The sequence below is a fragment of the Rhodnius prolixus genome, unplaced genomic scaffold (genome assembly GCF_049639745.1).
Source record: "Rhodnius prolixus isolate KJV_2025 unplaced genomic scaffold, Rpr scaffold_8, whole genome shotgun sequence".
Taxonomy (NCBI): Eukaryota; Metazoa; Arthropoda; class Insecta; order Hemiptera; family Reduviidae; genus Rhodnius; species Rhodnius prolixus.
Window position 1 is genome coordinate 924,762 of NW_027411593.1, and position 14,334 is coordinate 939,095.

Here is a 14,334-nt window from a genome sequence, read left to right on the forward strand (position 1 = left end):
CCAGGAGGGCCTAAAATATTAGGAAAGGTTTAACTTCGTGCCTTACAGAATGCATCCAAAGAGTATTTTGTGCGGCGACCAAACAGGGAATCCATGTTAAGATATGTATTAGACGAGTATAAAAACTATCTAGGTTCAAAATTCAGGATTCGCCACTTGCTTCTTTTAGTAGATCTTAAGGAGTAGATCCGCCTCTGAGCAGAGATTGGTCTGGAAGTAGCTCTCACCCAAGAACCCGGACATACCCGAGTTTGCACTTAGGCAAAGGTGCAATTATTACGAATTTATTAATAGTATAGTAAATTCTACTGATGGTGAATTGCGACGACCGCAGTAACCGCCAACCAGGTACATGAAGAATTACACAGTTGGCTGGCGAACAAAGCCAGGCCGAACGCTGGTCTTTGACAATTCCCTATTAATTAACGCTATCCAACCGTAAGATCACGGTTCCCTTGCTCGTTTATTTACTCCAGAAGGCTGTAGTCCATGCTTGCTGCAACTTCTACATCTAGTTCCTACTTTTTGCTTCTTCTCAAGACTCTGGCGGACGTCATGCCAAGTAGAGAGGTAGGTGGTAGATTATCACAGCAGATGCTGGGACATGGAGCTCAAACTCTAATGATTTGGAAATTTCACTGGAAATCCAAATTTTAGGTCCTCCAAAAACCAAATAATTTAGTCTCTGGGGTTTCTAGTAATGTTAGTCCTATTGGGGTACCGTTAAGTGAAGTTTATTGTGTTGGTAAAGTCGAGTCTGAGGAAAACATCTGAATTTCAACATTAGTAAGGGGAGGTCATGTGAGTGGTCACTCCAGAGTTATTTAAGTCCTCAAACCAACATTTTAATTCGAGTGTGGAGACATGGGTGTTTGGACAACCTGCTACTACGAAGTAAGATGGAATTACACGTGTTTACAGATGGACAGCTAGTAGTAACAATGGCCCTGATGCAGACATTGCTGCAAACGGAAAGGGTAAACAGTTGAAGTTCGTCAGATTAGTTCAACATCATCCATCAAAATATGACTTTTTTGAAGTAATTTTTGAAATTTTTCCAATTTTTGTGGAAAACTGCAGCAGTAATTTTCTTGGAATATAGTATTTTTGTTTTTGGTATAATTGAAAGATGTTAAGAGTTGGTGTTGCGACGAGTAAGACCCAGGAAGCGAGCAGAATGATGCGGCCAGAGGGTTGACGTATGCATGTCCAGTCTGAGACAACAGCAATCGATACTCGGCCTGCCCTAGTCATGTAAAGCGCTCGCAATTTAATTAGCCAATCAATACCCGAGCCAAGATCAAGCGCTCTCTCTGAAACCGGTTTTATATGAGCCCTTCTTACATCAGATACTGATGTATCAGCTCGTCAGCGTTTACAAACGCTGATTCAGCGTTTGGAGAATTTAAGATTCTTTTATTAGCTTCAGTTTCACAGCTCGCTCAGGACGTATTCTATTAATACGAGACGTTTGACTCAATGAATCCTAAAGTAGTTTTATCGCGAACAGTAGGACAACTTGGCAGTATCGCTTGCTGAATTTTGACCCATCACAGAGTTAAGGCAGTTTGCGGACCACCTCTTAGTTCTTTTACAGATTGCTTGGATATAACTGAACATCCATCCATTCGTTCCTATTTTACACATTCATTCTATCTAAATAATCGCGAACCACCAGCGTCTATCCGTAAATTTTCTTTACATACTTTACTTGCTAACTAAAAAAGTAAAGTAATGTCTATTTTTTCAGGCGACATTACGTTCAACTCTCAAATTAGATGTCAAGGACAGGGACGGCAACTATTGTACTGTTTTCTTGTTCTTAAGATATCGCCGCTGACCAAATGGACGCATATTAATTTTTTCATAAATCAGGTAGACAGACTACTGTTAGGAAATTTAAAGAGTACAGGAAGTTAATATAAAGTTATCTGTTTAATATGCGCTGCACATAGAGCGCGCTACATTAATCACCGCAGCCTTCTTAATCCGAGTGGAGACGGTTCAGCATTTCCTTGGGACCCAGAGCCTGGCTCAGGGAATTTGTAATTTACCATGTAGAAGTCGACAGCTGTAGTACACCTGTACCTGCAGATATTGCTACTCACCCCTGGTGGGAGAGGTGCTGCCCACAGAATGCTGCAAACTTGCCCACCTCCTCGCTTCTTGTGTGAGTTTTTTTTGTCTTGACTTTTTAATTAAACGACGCAGGGCAGTAAAATTAGATTTTATTCCTTTAACAGCCGCTTTATTCCTTGCAGACTACTTTGACAAAACTCTCAGCTGGACCCTTTTAATGATTAATTCACTGAGGAGAATGATTAATTCTGATTGGCACGCTAAATGGAAACAGTCAGAGAGTCCAGAGAGTTACAGAAATGCGCGAGACCGGAAGTCTGTAGCTATCTCTCTCTCTCCTCGCACTTTACGTTGTACAACCCCCCCACCACCACCAATAGTCACTCTAAGGTGGGGGGTGACTTCTTGAAATAACAGTTCAGTGCTGAAGGGCTGCCTTTAGTTTAATGGAGATCTGAATCACCACTAAGATCGAAATCGATTCCAAAATCTCGAACACTGATACAGAATTGGGTTTTAACTTTTGCTTTTCTACACTTTATCCGACTTGAAATGGAATTTATTTTAGACATAACTTAACGAGGACTTCCATTGACTGCATTTCTGGATCCCGCCAGAGCCAGTGAACCGATAGCTTATCTTCTCTTTAATTCCTCTAACGGAAGATGAAGTACTATTTCCGCGCAGATTTTCGATATTGCGCCTCACCGTAAGTACACATTTTGAGGTCCCTTCTCACCAAATAGCTCACCAGATTTGCACTTGTTGTTTAACATTTACGACTACAAGAATTTGATTGCATATAATTGAATTTTTAAGTTTTTTTGTTTTTAAATTACTGTACAAAAGCACCCTCAGAACATTTAGAGACAGCCAGTTTAGATGAAGAATACTCCAACAATTTTCTTTGATGGCCAACACTAGGAGGCTGTGATGTTGTGGTGATGTTTTAGATGGACAGTAATAGTAAGAGAGCACTCAGTTTGGAGGGAAAAATAGAAATATTTTCATATTGTGAAAGACGTGACAAGAATACGTGACACTATATTCTGTCATAATTAATCAAATATAAGGAGGATTCAAAGTCAGCTGTATCATCAGATATAATGGCACATGTAGTAATAATGAAATAGAGTTGAACAGAGAACTATAAGCCAAGTTAGGGGACTAGGAGAGGGGCCCCCCCTAGAACTGTTTAAAGTGTGTTGGTATGACTGTGGATCTGTTCTAGTCTGTGTTGACACTGGCGGAAATAAAGTTGGGGCTAAACTAGGAAGCTAGCCGGGAGAGAGGGGCCAGACCCAGTGGGGAGTAACTAGTATCCTTGCGGTTCTGCAAACTATGTCGTCTAGGCGCTCCTCCAGCCGTCGCTCCATCTGTACAAGAGGCTGGTCAACATTACAAATACTTGTGCCGACGCAACACTGTCTCCATACGTCTCCAAACTAATCATTATTACTTCCTCCGAGTGTTTAGAAATTAACAATAACAAATTGATAACAGTTATATGCAGAGTTAATTATTAAATATCAACACTGGTTCTTTAATTAATCAACAAACATTCAAAATGGCCGCCACATTTTGCAGTTTAATTAGCAACATGGCCAACTTCTAACACGATTTCACACTTAACAATGGCATTACTGTGGTCTGAATTCCAAGAAAGGGTCCTTTTTTTTACTTAGTCTCAACTATTCTGGCAAGATTCTCAGCTGGGGTTAACATTTTCCAGAAATAGTCTGCCAAAATCCACCGAGTCCAAAAAAACTGATTTTTATAAGTTGGCGAGCTGGTATGTATTTTTTGGAGAATAGATTTCCAGTTTTTAGCCTCGTCATAAAATTTCATTACGTCATAAACTGCATAAGGAAAGGTCGTGTGAGGGTTCGGCCAGATTTTGTTTAAATGAAGATATTCTATTGTTTATAGTAAAACTTTTAGTACCTAATTAAGGCAGGCAGCTCGGGGAGCTCGCCGGAGTAATAATCGCCCTAATAAGGCCAGCCGCCCTACTTTCCCTAGCCCCTAATATAACTTTATTTTTTTTAATATTCCAGGCCATCAACTTTTTTTTGGTTTTTAAATTATTAAATTTAAATAAATAGCCGAAGAATACTGTAACTACAGATTCAGCTAAAAGCCGACTTTAAAACGTGCATATTCTCTAATCAGCAAACATTTCAAGCTAAACTAGTTCATTTTTAGCAGTGATCTGCACCACTGTTTGTCACTATGTTTCACCGGAAGTGTTCGTGTTGAGATCTCTGAGTTTGGGTCAAAACAGGATGTACAGGTAAAGTTGGCGCGAACAGCGCGTAGCTCAAAAGAGAATCGTCAGAAATTATTTTTTAGACAAAAAATACCAAAATTTGGTTTGAAACTTCCCTAAATATTGGTAATGCTCAATGTAGTAAATTATTACATCAAAGTTCCAATATCATAAGAGATTTTCTGGCAATTTCTCGGATTTTTATCACTCATTCACTTCAAAACTATCCTCCTAACCAGGATGTTAGATTCCCAGTATGATCGTGAATGTTTTTGATTTCCAGAACCGACTACCGACATAATCGGCGGGCCAGACTTATACATCGACCGAGGAAGCACCATCAACTTGACCTGTGTGGTCCTCTACAGTCCAGAGCCGCCTGCCTATATTTTCTGGAATCACAATGAAGCCGTAAGTAACGCAACATTCTTTATTCTATTCAATTAAACCATATTTATTTATTGTTAATTATCCCAACTCCCATTTTTAAAGCTCTAAAAACAACACAAATTACTCTCACTTTTAGTATTACAATTTTAATTTCCGTTCTGTAATATGTTCAACATATCAGTAATTGGGTCCTAATCGGATACTTCAGGCACTTGTCTCTTATTGTCGCATGTTCTTGCCCTGGACATCTCTCTCTTTTAGATATTTAGATATTTTTTCCTTTGGATAAGTATGCCCACAATAAGTTTGATCAAAGCAAGGAGGCGTAACAGTAAGAAGTTGATATTTTAGGAAAATTGGGAGTTTGAGAAAAAAGGTAGAACTGTAACAAGAGGAAGTTGTGAGCGCGTTGTCCTCACCAGGAAATAGAAGAAGGCGAACTCTGTTTAGTGAAGTTTTGAAAGCGAAAAGAATCCGCAGCGCGTCACACGATGACAGGATCATTAGCGCCAAAGAGGAACAAAGACCAAGCAGGATAAAGGGGACAGACATTTATTTTGCAGAGTCTACATCATTGCCCTCCTAATGGAGGATTACTTAAATAGCTGAGTCCGTGGAGCAGACCGTGCTAAATCTCCAGACCGCCTGGAAACAAGGGTATTTCCTGGACAAGGTATGAGGCGCCATCCTACCGCCGCCTCCCAGTAACACCAGAGAGAACATTTTTTTGTTGTAGCTGCCGCCACTACAAAGGGTCCGGCAGGGACTTCCCTTCCTCCTGCTGCAGCTGTAGCACCCTCTCTGCAAACCCTTTAAAAACCTCTCTAAAACAATTAATCTTGTCCAGTCAGCCAATTTCCAGACGAGAGTACTGTTGGCCGCCAGCAGCTCCTAATTTATGGAGTACATCCTCTTCTTATGCTTTCCTTCCTTCGTCACTCTCCAGCTACAGCTTTCCATCCAGAATAAACTACCCACTGAAATAATGTTTGTGAAAAACGTAAATAGATTACCTGAGGAAATAGCTCTCCTCTAATTATTACCTTTGGAAATAGCTCTCCTTCTAATTATTACCTCTTCTAGCTCCTCTTTCCTGCAGAGTGGAATCTCCAACTTTGTTTTGGTATTCACAAAAACTGATTGAATTCTTACAACAGTTCATTAGAACGACCTATTTATTACCGGTTGACCTATTCCAAGGTTTTCCCTGTTTTCCTAAATTGTCTTTTATTTTCCGCCGGTCGTACACAATAAGATTGCGATAGGCACATATTTTCGAAGTAGAGTTTGCTGGAAATAACCAGGAGTTCAGGATCACCTGGTAAACTGGTATTTCGGCATTTTCTAGTAAACATAGCCTTAAACATATATGTACATCTTTCAGCTGAATCCTTGTTTAGGAACCTGGTGATAGTACAGTTCTGGAGGACAGAAAGGTTCCCTCTAATGTGCCATTTCAGTGTAATTACAACATTACGTAGGTTCGGCGTCAAGAGAACCCAATCAGTATGAGATACGAGGTGTGGCTATTAAATAACGAGACTATTGCTGTAAAACATTTTATTTTAAATTTATACATATTTAGTTATTATCACCTTCAATATGCACCCCTTCCCTATCCCTACAACGCTCCAAGCGGATTTACCATTGTTCGAAACAGTGCTGGAAGTCGTAGTGTTGTAACAGAGCATCTTGCGAGTAGCCATCTCAGATTCTTGTTAGTAATCGAATTTAACTTGTCTTGTAAAGAGTTGGGGTGTTTCTTTAATAACAGATGCCCGATTTATAGCTGACAATAATAAAGCTTTGTCCAGCATTTCGGTTACGGTAGTTTAAAGCGAGAGTCTCCACTAGGACTTAGGAGAGGAGATTGGGACAATTAAAAGTGGCCCGTGAAATGGGAATTAGTTTGGAAGGGATCCCCCAGGCAGATCTCACACCTGCCTTTTACGCTTAAACAACTTCCTTCTTTTCCTACCCACACAAACACTACTCCCACTTTCCCAAGGGCAACCCTATGATTATCGTTTGGGTCGCAATGCTTTTGCCCTCTGCCAGACTAGTTACACATCTGGTTGCCAGAGCTTGAAAGCTTTACCGTGGCTGATTTGTAGTTGGCACGCATCGGCTAGTCTGGCCTCCAAATGATGTACTTGGAGGCGGAACAGGGCCGCTGCCTCACGCACCAGCGAGCTCTCTCGGCACACACGCTACTAACTAATACCCTCTAGCCAGATGTTACTCCGGCAGTTTGTAAGATCTCTCAGAATATTTCTACAACCATTCCGTTTCAGTGTTCTTGGCAATATTTGCACTATTTCTTTTTAGGTTTTTACGTTACTATAAAACATTTTACAATCAAAAGGCTATCTTAAGCATTTACGAAAGACTAAAATTAACGCTTCACGCTTCTTGTGAAACGTTCTAATTGCGATAATTGTTGTTTCATAGTTAGCAAACATTAAGAATGAAAGAATGAGGCTGACTCTAATTTCTTCGAACCATAAACCGATGTTTTGAATCACTTGAACCCATTTTCGCGCCAGAAATGTAGTCCCTCTTTGGTACAACGGAAGGTTCTCTGGTGGCGAAGAATTTAATACAATCTTCTTTTACCTCCTCTGCGGTGTAAAGATGATTAATCTACAAAAGAAATAGCCCTGTATGGGGAGAAAGTTCAAAATCCAGATCAATAATTCTGGACGACCCAATCCGATGGTGCAGAAAAGAGTCCTGTGGCGATCGCCCAAACACTGACTCACCTACGTACAGACCATTTTCTAAAAACCCCTTTTTCCTGGTTTTCTCACTTCAATAATTATTATTCCCGGTGAAAACCCTGTTTCCAATTTTCGAAGCGATTCCAACCCTCCGCTCTTCCAAGAGATTCCGCTCTTCCAAGCTCTTCTGCAGGAGGGCGGCAGTTATTTAATTTTCCCAAAAACACTACTTACCTTGATTAATGAATATGTAATTTCTGATATTACATAATTAATAGATTAACTAGGGACATTGGCAGCCACCTCTTTGATCCCCGGCGCAACCTTCTTATCTCTTAGCTGTACCATAATGTAATTGTGGTGTACCAGCCCATAACACTACAGCAAGCTCTAACTGGGATCGTAATCACATACATCATTGCATTTAACCCAAAGATGAAGTAGTGATTAATAAAATTGCCATTAACACCATTCTCTTTATTAGATCTAGATATTTCCTTCCTGCGTCGTATCCCGGCTTCTATTCGCAGTATCCGCAGATTTTGTATCGAAGTTCTCCTGGGAGTCCAGGGCAGTACTGAATCTTATTGTCAGGCTTATTTGATGGCCAGCATTTGAACTAGATCTTAAATTTGAACTTATCGCAATCTTCCGTTTTTTAGTTATGTTGCCCACATAATCCCCAGACAAACATACATACTGAGGTCAATTAGTAAAACACAATTCAGGAAATTTCACTTCAAATGAAGATTTTTCTAAATAAGTCGAACGTGAACATCAAATATGATATTTAATCCAAATTTCTTTTGAACTTTAATGTAAAAACGCAGACTTTTGTTACAATCTGATATTTATTTAGAATTTATCTAATTCAGATTAGAAGTTATTTATTCAGATCAAAGATGGAAACTGATTAAAAATAAAATTTAATCATAAATTTAATTGATTTAATCGACGAAATTTATGGGACTTTAAATCAATAATTAGTGAACTAAATTTCAAATTTAATCGTCAATCAAACTAAACAAAATTATGATGAAATCTGAGAATTTAATTGAACTTTAATTTTAATCACCGAATTAATTTAATTTTAATTGTTAATCAAATTGATTTAATCACTTGCTACGAGTGTATGTGGCTTTTCAACTAATGGTTCAGACCACGTTTTGGCGAGACCACCTTTCTCAGTATCTCCAACCAAAACTTTTCCATTAATTTTTTCAGACTTGGACTTCACAAGTATACGATTCACGAAACCAAGCTAGGTCCACCCTTACAGTCACATTTAACCATGTTGGTGACTTACTAGACCTACACAGGTCCATCTTATACTCTCATTTTACGAGAGGTTAAATAAGGTTTTCTAAACTTCCATTTTATATATTTTAAGGTTTTGCTACCTTTAAGTAATTGATTATTAACTTTCTAACCAAACTTCCATAAAGAGAGAAAATCAAACACCGGAAGTGCAATTTCGAAGAAAGGCTTTCTCTGTAATTTTCTATGAATTTGCCAGACGGATTCATTTGAAGCTGATCTAATGGCGTACTTAAGCTTAAATGTCAGTTTGGGTTGGAATTGTTTCTTAATTAATAGTTTGGCTCAGAGGGAATGTGTCGCATTCTATCGACATTATTATTAATTTGATCTCTTTTTTCTTTTTATTATGCAATTCTAAGTTACGATAAAATTCAATTATATTCGTAAATTATGGTAAGAAAAAGTCATGTGAGTGTTCAGAGGAGATTCTTTTCTTGAGAAAGTGAAGTGAAACTGTCGAATATTGGTGAGAACTATTCGAAAACAATCTTTACTTAATAAAACATTTCTTGAAAATTGAGATTTTGTTTTTTTTTAAATAATTTTTTAGTATTTTTTCTCAATATTTACCTAAGATTAATTTTATTTCTAAAATAACAAAGAAAGTTATTAAAATATGAGAAAATAATAAAAGATTTAGAAAAATAAGTGAAAGATATTGAAGCACCATTGTTAAGTACACTTTGATCAGCCCTGACTCATTATCATTGGATGGGGCGTGACTACACTAGAGGTGGGCGTGATCACACTAGAGGTGGGCGTGACCCGCCCACAGTCTGCAACCGTACTGCACTGTGATTGGCCAATACTTTAAACGTAATAATTTCAATGAAATAATTAATTTAGAATTTTTTTTCCAACATTTCTCCCATAGGTATTTGATAAACTTTCGAATTAAGCAAGAAAATAAATTTCTCTGAAAAAATACTATAAATAATATTTCTTTTGGAATAATACTTCATGTTTTACACAATTATCGTCAACAGAAACAAAAAGGTTGAGAATTTGTATTGTTTAATCGTGAAATAGGTAAAAGAGAAATGGGCATATTGTAGACTTGTAAGCCGCCATTAAATAGATTGTAACTTCATACTCCATCCGGTCTCCAACTCTAGTGGCAATTTCTGTAAACATAAATGCAGTTTCTACACTCATATTTAACCATGTTGACAACTCACCAGACTTATTACACTATATTTAAACATGTTGGTGACTCACTAGACTTATATAGGACCATTGTGCACTCACATTTAATCATGTTGACGACTCACAAGACTCTCTAGATATAAGACTATCTAACACTCATATTTAACCATGTTGACTAGACTTTCATAGTACCATCCTATACTCGAATTTAGCTTAATTTTCACCTCATTTCATGTAACCTATTTATGTATTAGTCTATTATTGTGTGAACCTGTCTACTTTATATCTCCATTTGTAGGATGTTCCTGGATTAGAAAGATCTCATGTAAGGCTACATTACTCAGTTAATTTGTGAGTAATTGTTTTAGTCTTATGCATACATTACATAATTCTCACTCTATGTTACATCGAACCAACCTTGGATTGACATCGCCACTTATAAAGTAGGCCAATACTACTTTATTGTAACCTTCTTTTTCATCTTTTTGAACTTCTCTTGGTTACTCTATGCGTAAACTATTAGTTTTACAGATTTCATTGCCAAAAATGCTATTGATCATGGTGCCCCCCACCAAACAATTGCTCCAGCGATACGCCAATAGAGACGTCATCAGAACTTAGTTTCTAAGACCGGATTGCACTCTCTCAACAATATATTGAGATTTTGGACAAAGGGAGTGAACCTCACAATTTTTGGAGAGAGTCTTTGGGAGAAGAAAGGGAACAATAGTTAGAGAGAGAGAGAAGATATTTCAAAAGTTTTTCCTAATTTCACCAAACACTTTCTACAATTGATGGCATTCTTATTGCTAGGATGAAGGTGCCGAGTTTATGAACAGTGATGATATTGATGGTGATGAGGCACCAGCTAGACAGAATGAAGCTGCTGCATTGGCCCGATCCTGGTTCAACCATTGGCAATGTTTGGTTTTAAAAATTTAATCTCTCACATTTTGATTAAATTAAAAAATTTAATCGTCCAAAGTGATTAAAACTAAATTTGGAATTTAATTCAATCAATTAAAATACTGATTACTTAATTTTAATTTAGTTTTTTGATCAAAAAATTAAATTGATTAAATTCCGATTAAATTAAAAGTGAATTTAATTTCAATCAGCTAATTTTGGCCGATTAATTTTTTTTTTAATTTTGATGAAGATTAAAATTAAATTTTGTTTTAATTCAATTGGAATGTTATTGATTAAATTTTTGCCCATCTTTGATTCAAATAAAGTTATTTGCAATACAGAGAACACCAGATTAGTAGTTAATAATTATTTATATTAAGTCGTAAAACAGGTGTTTAGTTATTTATTTAACAATTTGATTACTGCAGACAGGTAGAGCAAGTTGATTGCAAACCGTCTTGTGCAGCGGTGATGTCACGTAGTCTGGCTGCGTCATAAACCTGGTCTCAGTGAAAAACTGCTGACAGGAATTTGATAGGTCTCAGCATTAATTCAGGGCTTACCATCAAATAGAAGCTGCGGAGATGTATTAGCATGCACCCATCAAGCCGGGCCCTACTGCAACATTTATCTACCGTACGGCAAGTTAAAAGAGCTCCATTTATTGAAAATTAAATTTCCGGCACTGTGGTGTGCTAGTTAATACTTCCCGCACAGACCAATTTGGAAGGAAAATTGGCGCGCTGGCTCACGGCTGGTTCCGGTGGCAACTCAGACGTCGTGAATTGGACTCGATCACTGTACTTCACTTGACTTTCAGTTAGAGGAAGTACTAAAAGCAAACGTTTTGGTTGGTCTATAAGCGTACTAAACGTGTATTTCCGGTGAGTACTATCTGAAAAAGTAATTCACTAAAGCAGCACTTCCGTTTGACCGTTTTTACCCAAAAGTTACTGTTGGGATTGTTAGGTTCCGGTGGCAACTTAACTTCAAACTTTATTTCCTGCTTACTTTAGGTTCACTGCTAATGAGAGGAAGTCATCTAGTCCAATTTTAGGTCACCGAATTTTTACGAAGATCCACTTAATTTGAAAAAAAGAGGAAAGGTTACATGCTCCATTCTCAGGACCAAAAAGTCGCAGAAAGCTTATAGTTTGTTTCCGTTTTAGAAGCATGGTTGCTCCAGGGTTTCGTCATGCGAATCTGCCAACCAGTGTTCCAACAATACTGATGTGATTTCTCAGTTTTTCCCCGTAGCTACAAATTACTGCCAACGATTTTCCGTAATCTGATGTTTTGCGTAAACACATACTGAGGCCTGCTCCACATGCGACTACACATTAGTCTGTGAATCGTTTCCTGTCTACTGCGAACTTCAGACACCTCTAGGTGACTAGCGGCACTAGCTCGGAGTTTGAAGCTCAGGTTACTACAAGTTTTGAGCAAAGAGCTCTGCAAGAAGCAAATTATCTATTTTGTGGACTCAATACCACCAGCAAGCCAATTAATTAAGAAAATTTAATTGCGTAAATGAAAAGAAGACAGCGTGGGCGTAGTTAGTAAACACTTGAAGACTAATTTGTGAGAAGAGTCGTTTAGAGGATTCCTTGGCGTGCATTTCCGCTCGCTAAAAGAAAGGAAAAAAAGCGCGGAAAAAAAAATCAGAATAAATAATTCAAGCTTTTCACGATGATTTTAATCATTGGCCACTTAGTGACTGCAAAAGGTGGCCCTTCATTATTATCCGAAAGGCAATCCCTATTTATTTAGACCTTCATTTCCTCTAGTGGCCACTTTTCATTGGCCCTAGATTTCCCTATCGATCTGAGGCTACAAAATCCCTACAATACATTAGGGCATCGAAATTGCCTAGGGACTGTTTGTTATTGCTGTAGATTACGTATTTACTTTAGTTTGTGAGGCATCCTTAAGATTCAGTAATTAATAAGTTTAGTTAAGGTACCCTCACGAACAGCCCTCACCATTACAGCCAGACCAGAGTTAGTTGGACCCTTGAATACCTACATTGTTAATTTAACAATTTCAGACCGGTACTAGAAATTAGAGAGGATGTCACACGAGAACCTTTTAGTTCCTTATAATTGACTGATGTTATAATTGGGTTTCTTCACCAAGTTTTAAGTGACCAATTTCCTGTTTTGTTTTTTGCGATTTAAGCAAGGTATTTAATCGGTAAAAAATAATAATTTTCCAAAAAAAAATATTCTCGAACCGGATGTTCAACTTAGATTCACTTTTTGAGGAAAATCCAGCAGTGGCCCCAAAGAGTATCCACAAGAAAGCAGTAAGAAAGTGTCCCTAAATATGAATCCGGTCGGCATTATAATGAAGCCACTGGGATCGGTGAAGGTATTTTTCCAAGAATTTCCCGGCCGCTTTCACCCTCTTTAAAGTGGCGCGGCTCCGTTATTAAATGCAAATACGGGCCGGCCGACCTCGCTCCGGAATTAGAATAATATTTTGCTCCGACCTCCACTTCCCAAGGTGGTATTATCTTTGAGTGCGGAGCCTGCAACCTTCTTCTTTGCTTTTCCCCCTACCCTCTTCTTCACTTTTTTCTATTTAAGAGTTTTTTACCGCTCGCTTTGGTGGCAACATGTACTGAAGCGATTTATTGACCGGAAATCGCTCCAATGAATTTCCTCAAAATAGGCTCGCTCTCTTCCTAAATGTTTTCACTTTTATTTTAAACATTTATCCAAGAAAATTCATTTTCAGTGATTACCAAGAACTGTCATCTTCTAAATTCTTTGCTTTAAGTCTCCTAAGGACGAAAAAATTACTTTTAAAAATCAGCCTTGTGATTTTTATTTTTAATAACAAAAATTTGGAAAAAGTTATTATTGATTTAAATAATAAATTTCTTTACATCATAGAATTTTATATATTGTATAATGCCTCTATTATAGAATCACTTTTTCAGATTTTAGAGTTTTCAGAAAATCGGCAGCAACTTTTTTTTCTTGCTGATTTCGGAAATGTAGATCCTCGTCTTTTCCATGAACATTTTGCAGGGAAATTCAATTAAGGACAGGGAGAGGCCCAAAATTCCTACTTGGAAGGAAAAGGTTCATTTTAGCGTGATTTTTGGAGATCTAGTGAGTAGTCTTCTCTCTGTAGTGATGCAGTTGGTAGTAGTAGTAATCGCCTATTTTGAAGAAACGATGTCCTTAAAGCTCAAAAACATTTACAAATGGAAATATTTGACTTACAAGCGAAGCATTTAAAAGTTCGTTTAATCTTTTGTAATTCATCGATCAGATATTGGGTTTGTATAAAAAAAAAAAAACGGTAGCCGAGCGGTTAGAGAAAAAATAGGCGAATACTTTACTTTACTATTGGGTTTGTATAGCGCGTTCTAGTAAAATACATATTCTACGATAAATAGAAAATCAAATCACTTCACAATTTGCGCACTTTTTTAAAGATAGTAAAAGTAAAGTAATTGACTATTTTTTCAGGCGGGGCTTAACGTCCAAT

The 14,334-nt window shown here is 37.7% G+C and overlaps 1 protein-coding gene across 2 annotated transcripts in view; it reads left to right on the forward strand.

Annotated features, from left to right (window-relative positions):
- The window catches only part of LOC141450654 (neurotrimin-like), a 461,254-nt gene that overhangs the window by 421,969 nt on the left and 24,951 nt on the right, over positions 1-14,334 (forward strand). For both annotated transcript variants that reach the window (XM_074121257.1, XM_074121258.1), the window contains exon 4: positions 4,632-4,759. In XM_074121257.1, coding sequence (XP_073977358.1) covers positions 4,632-4,759 — 128 coding nt within the window. The remainder of the gene's footprint in view (positions 1-4,631; positions 4,760-14,334) is intronic.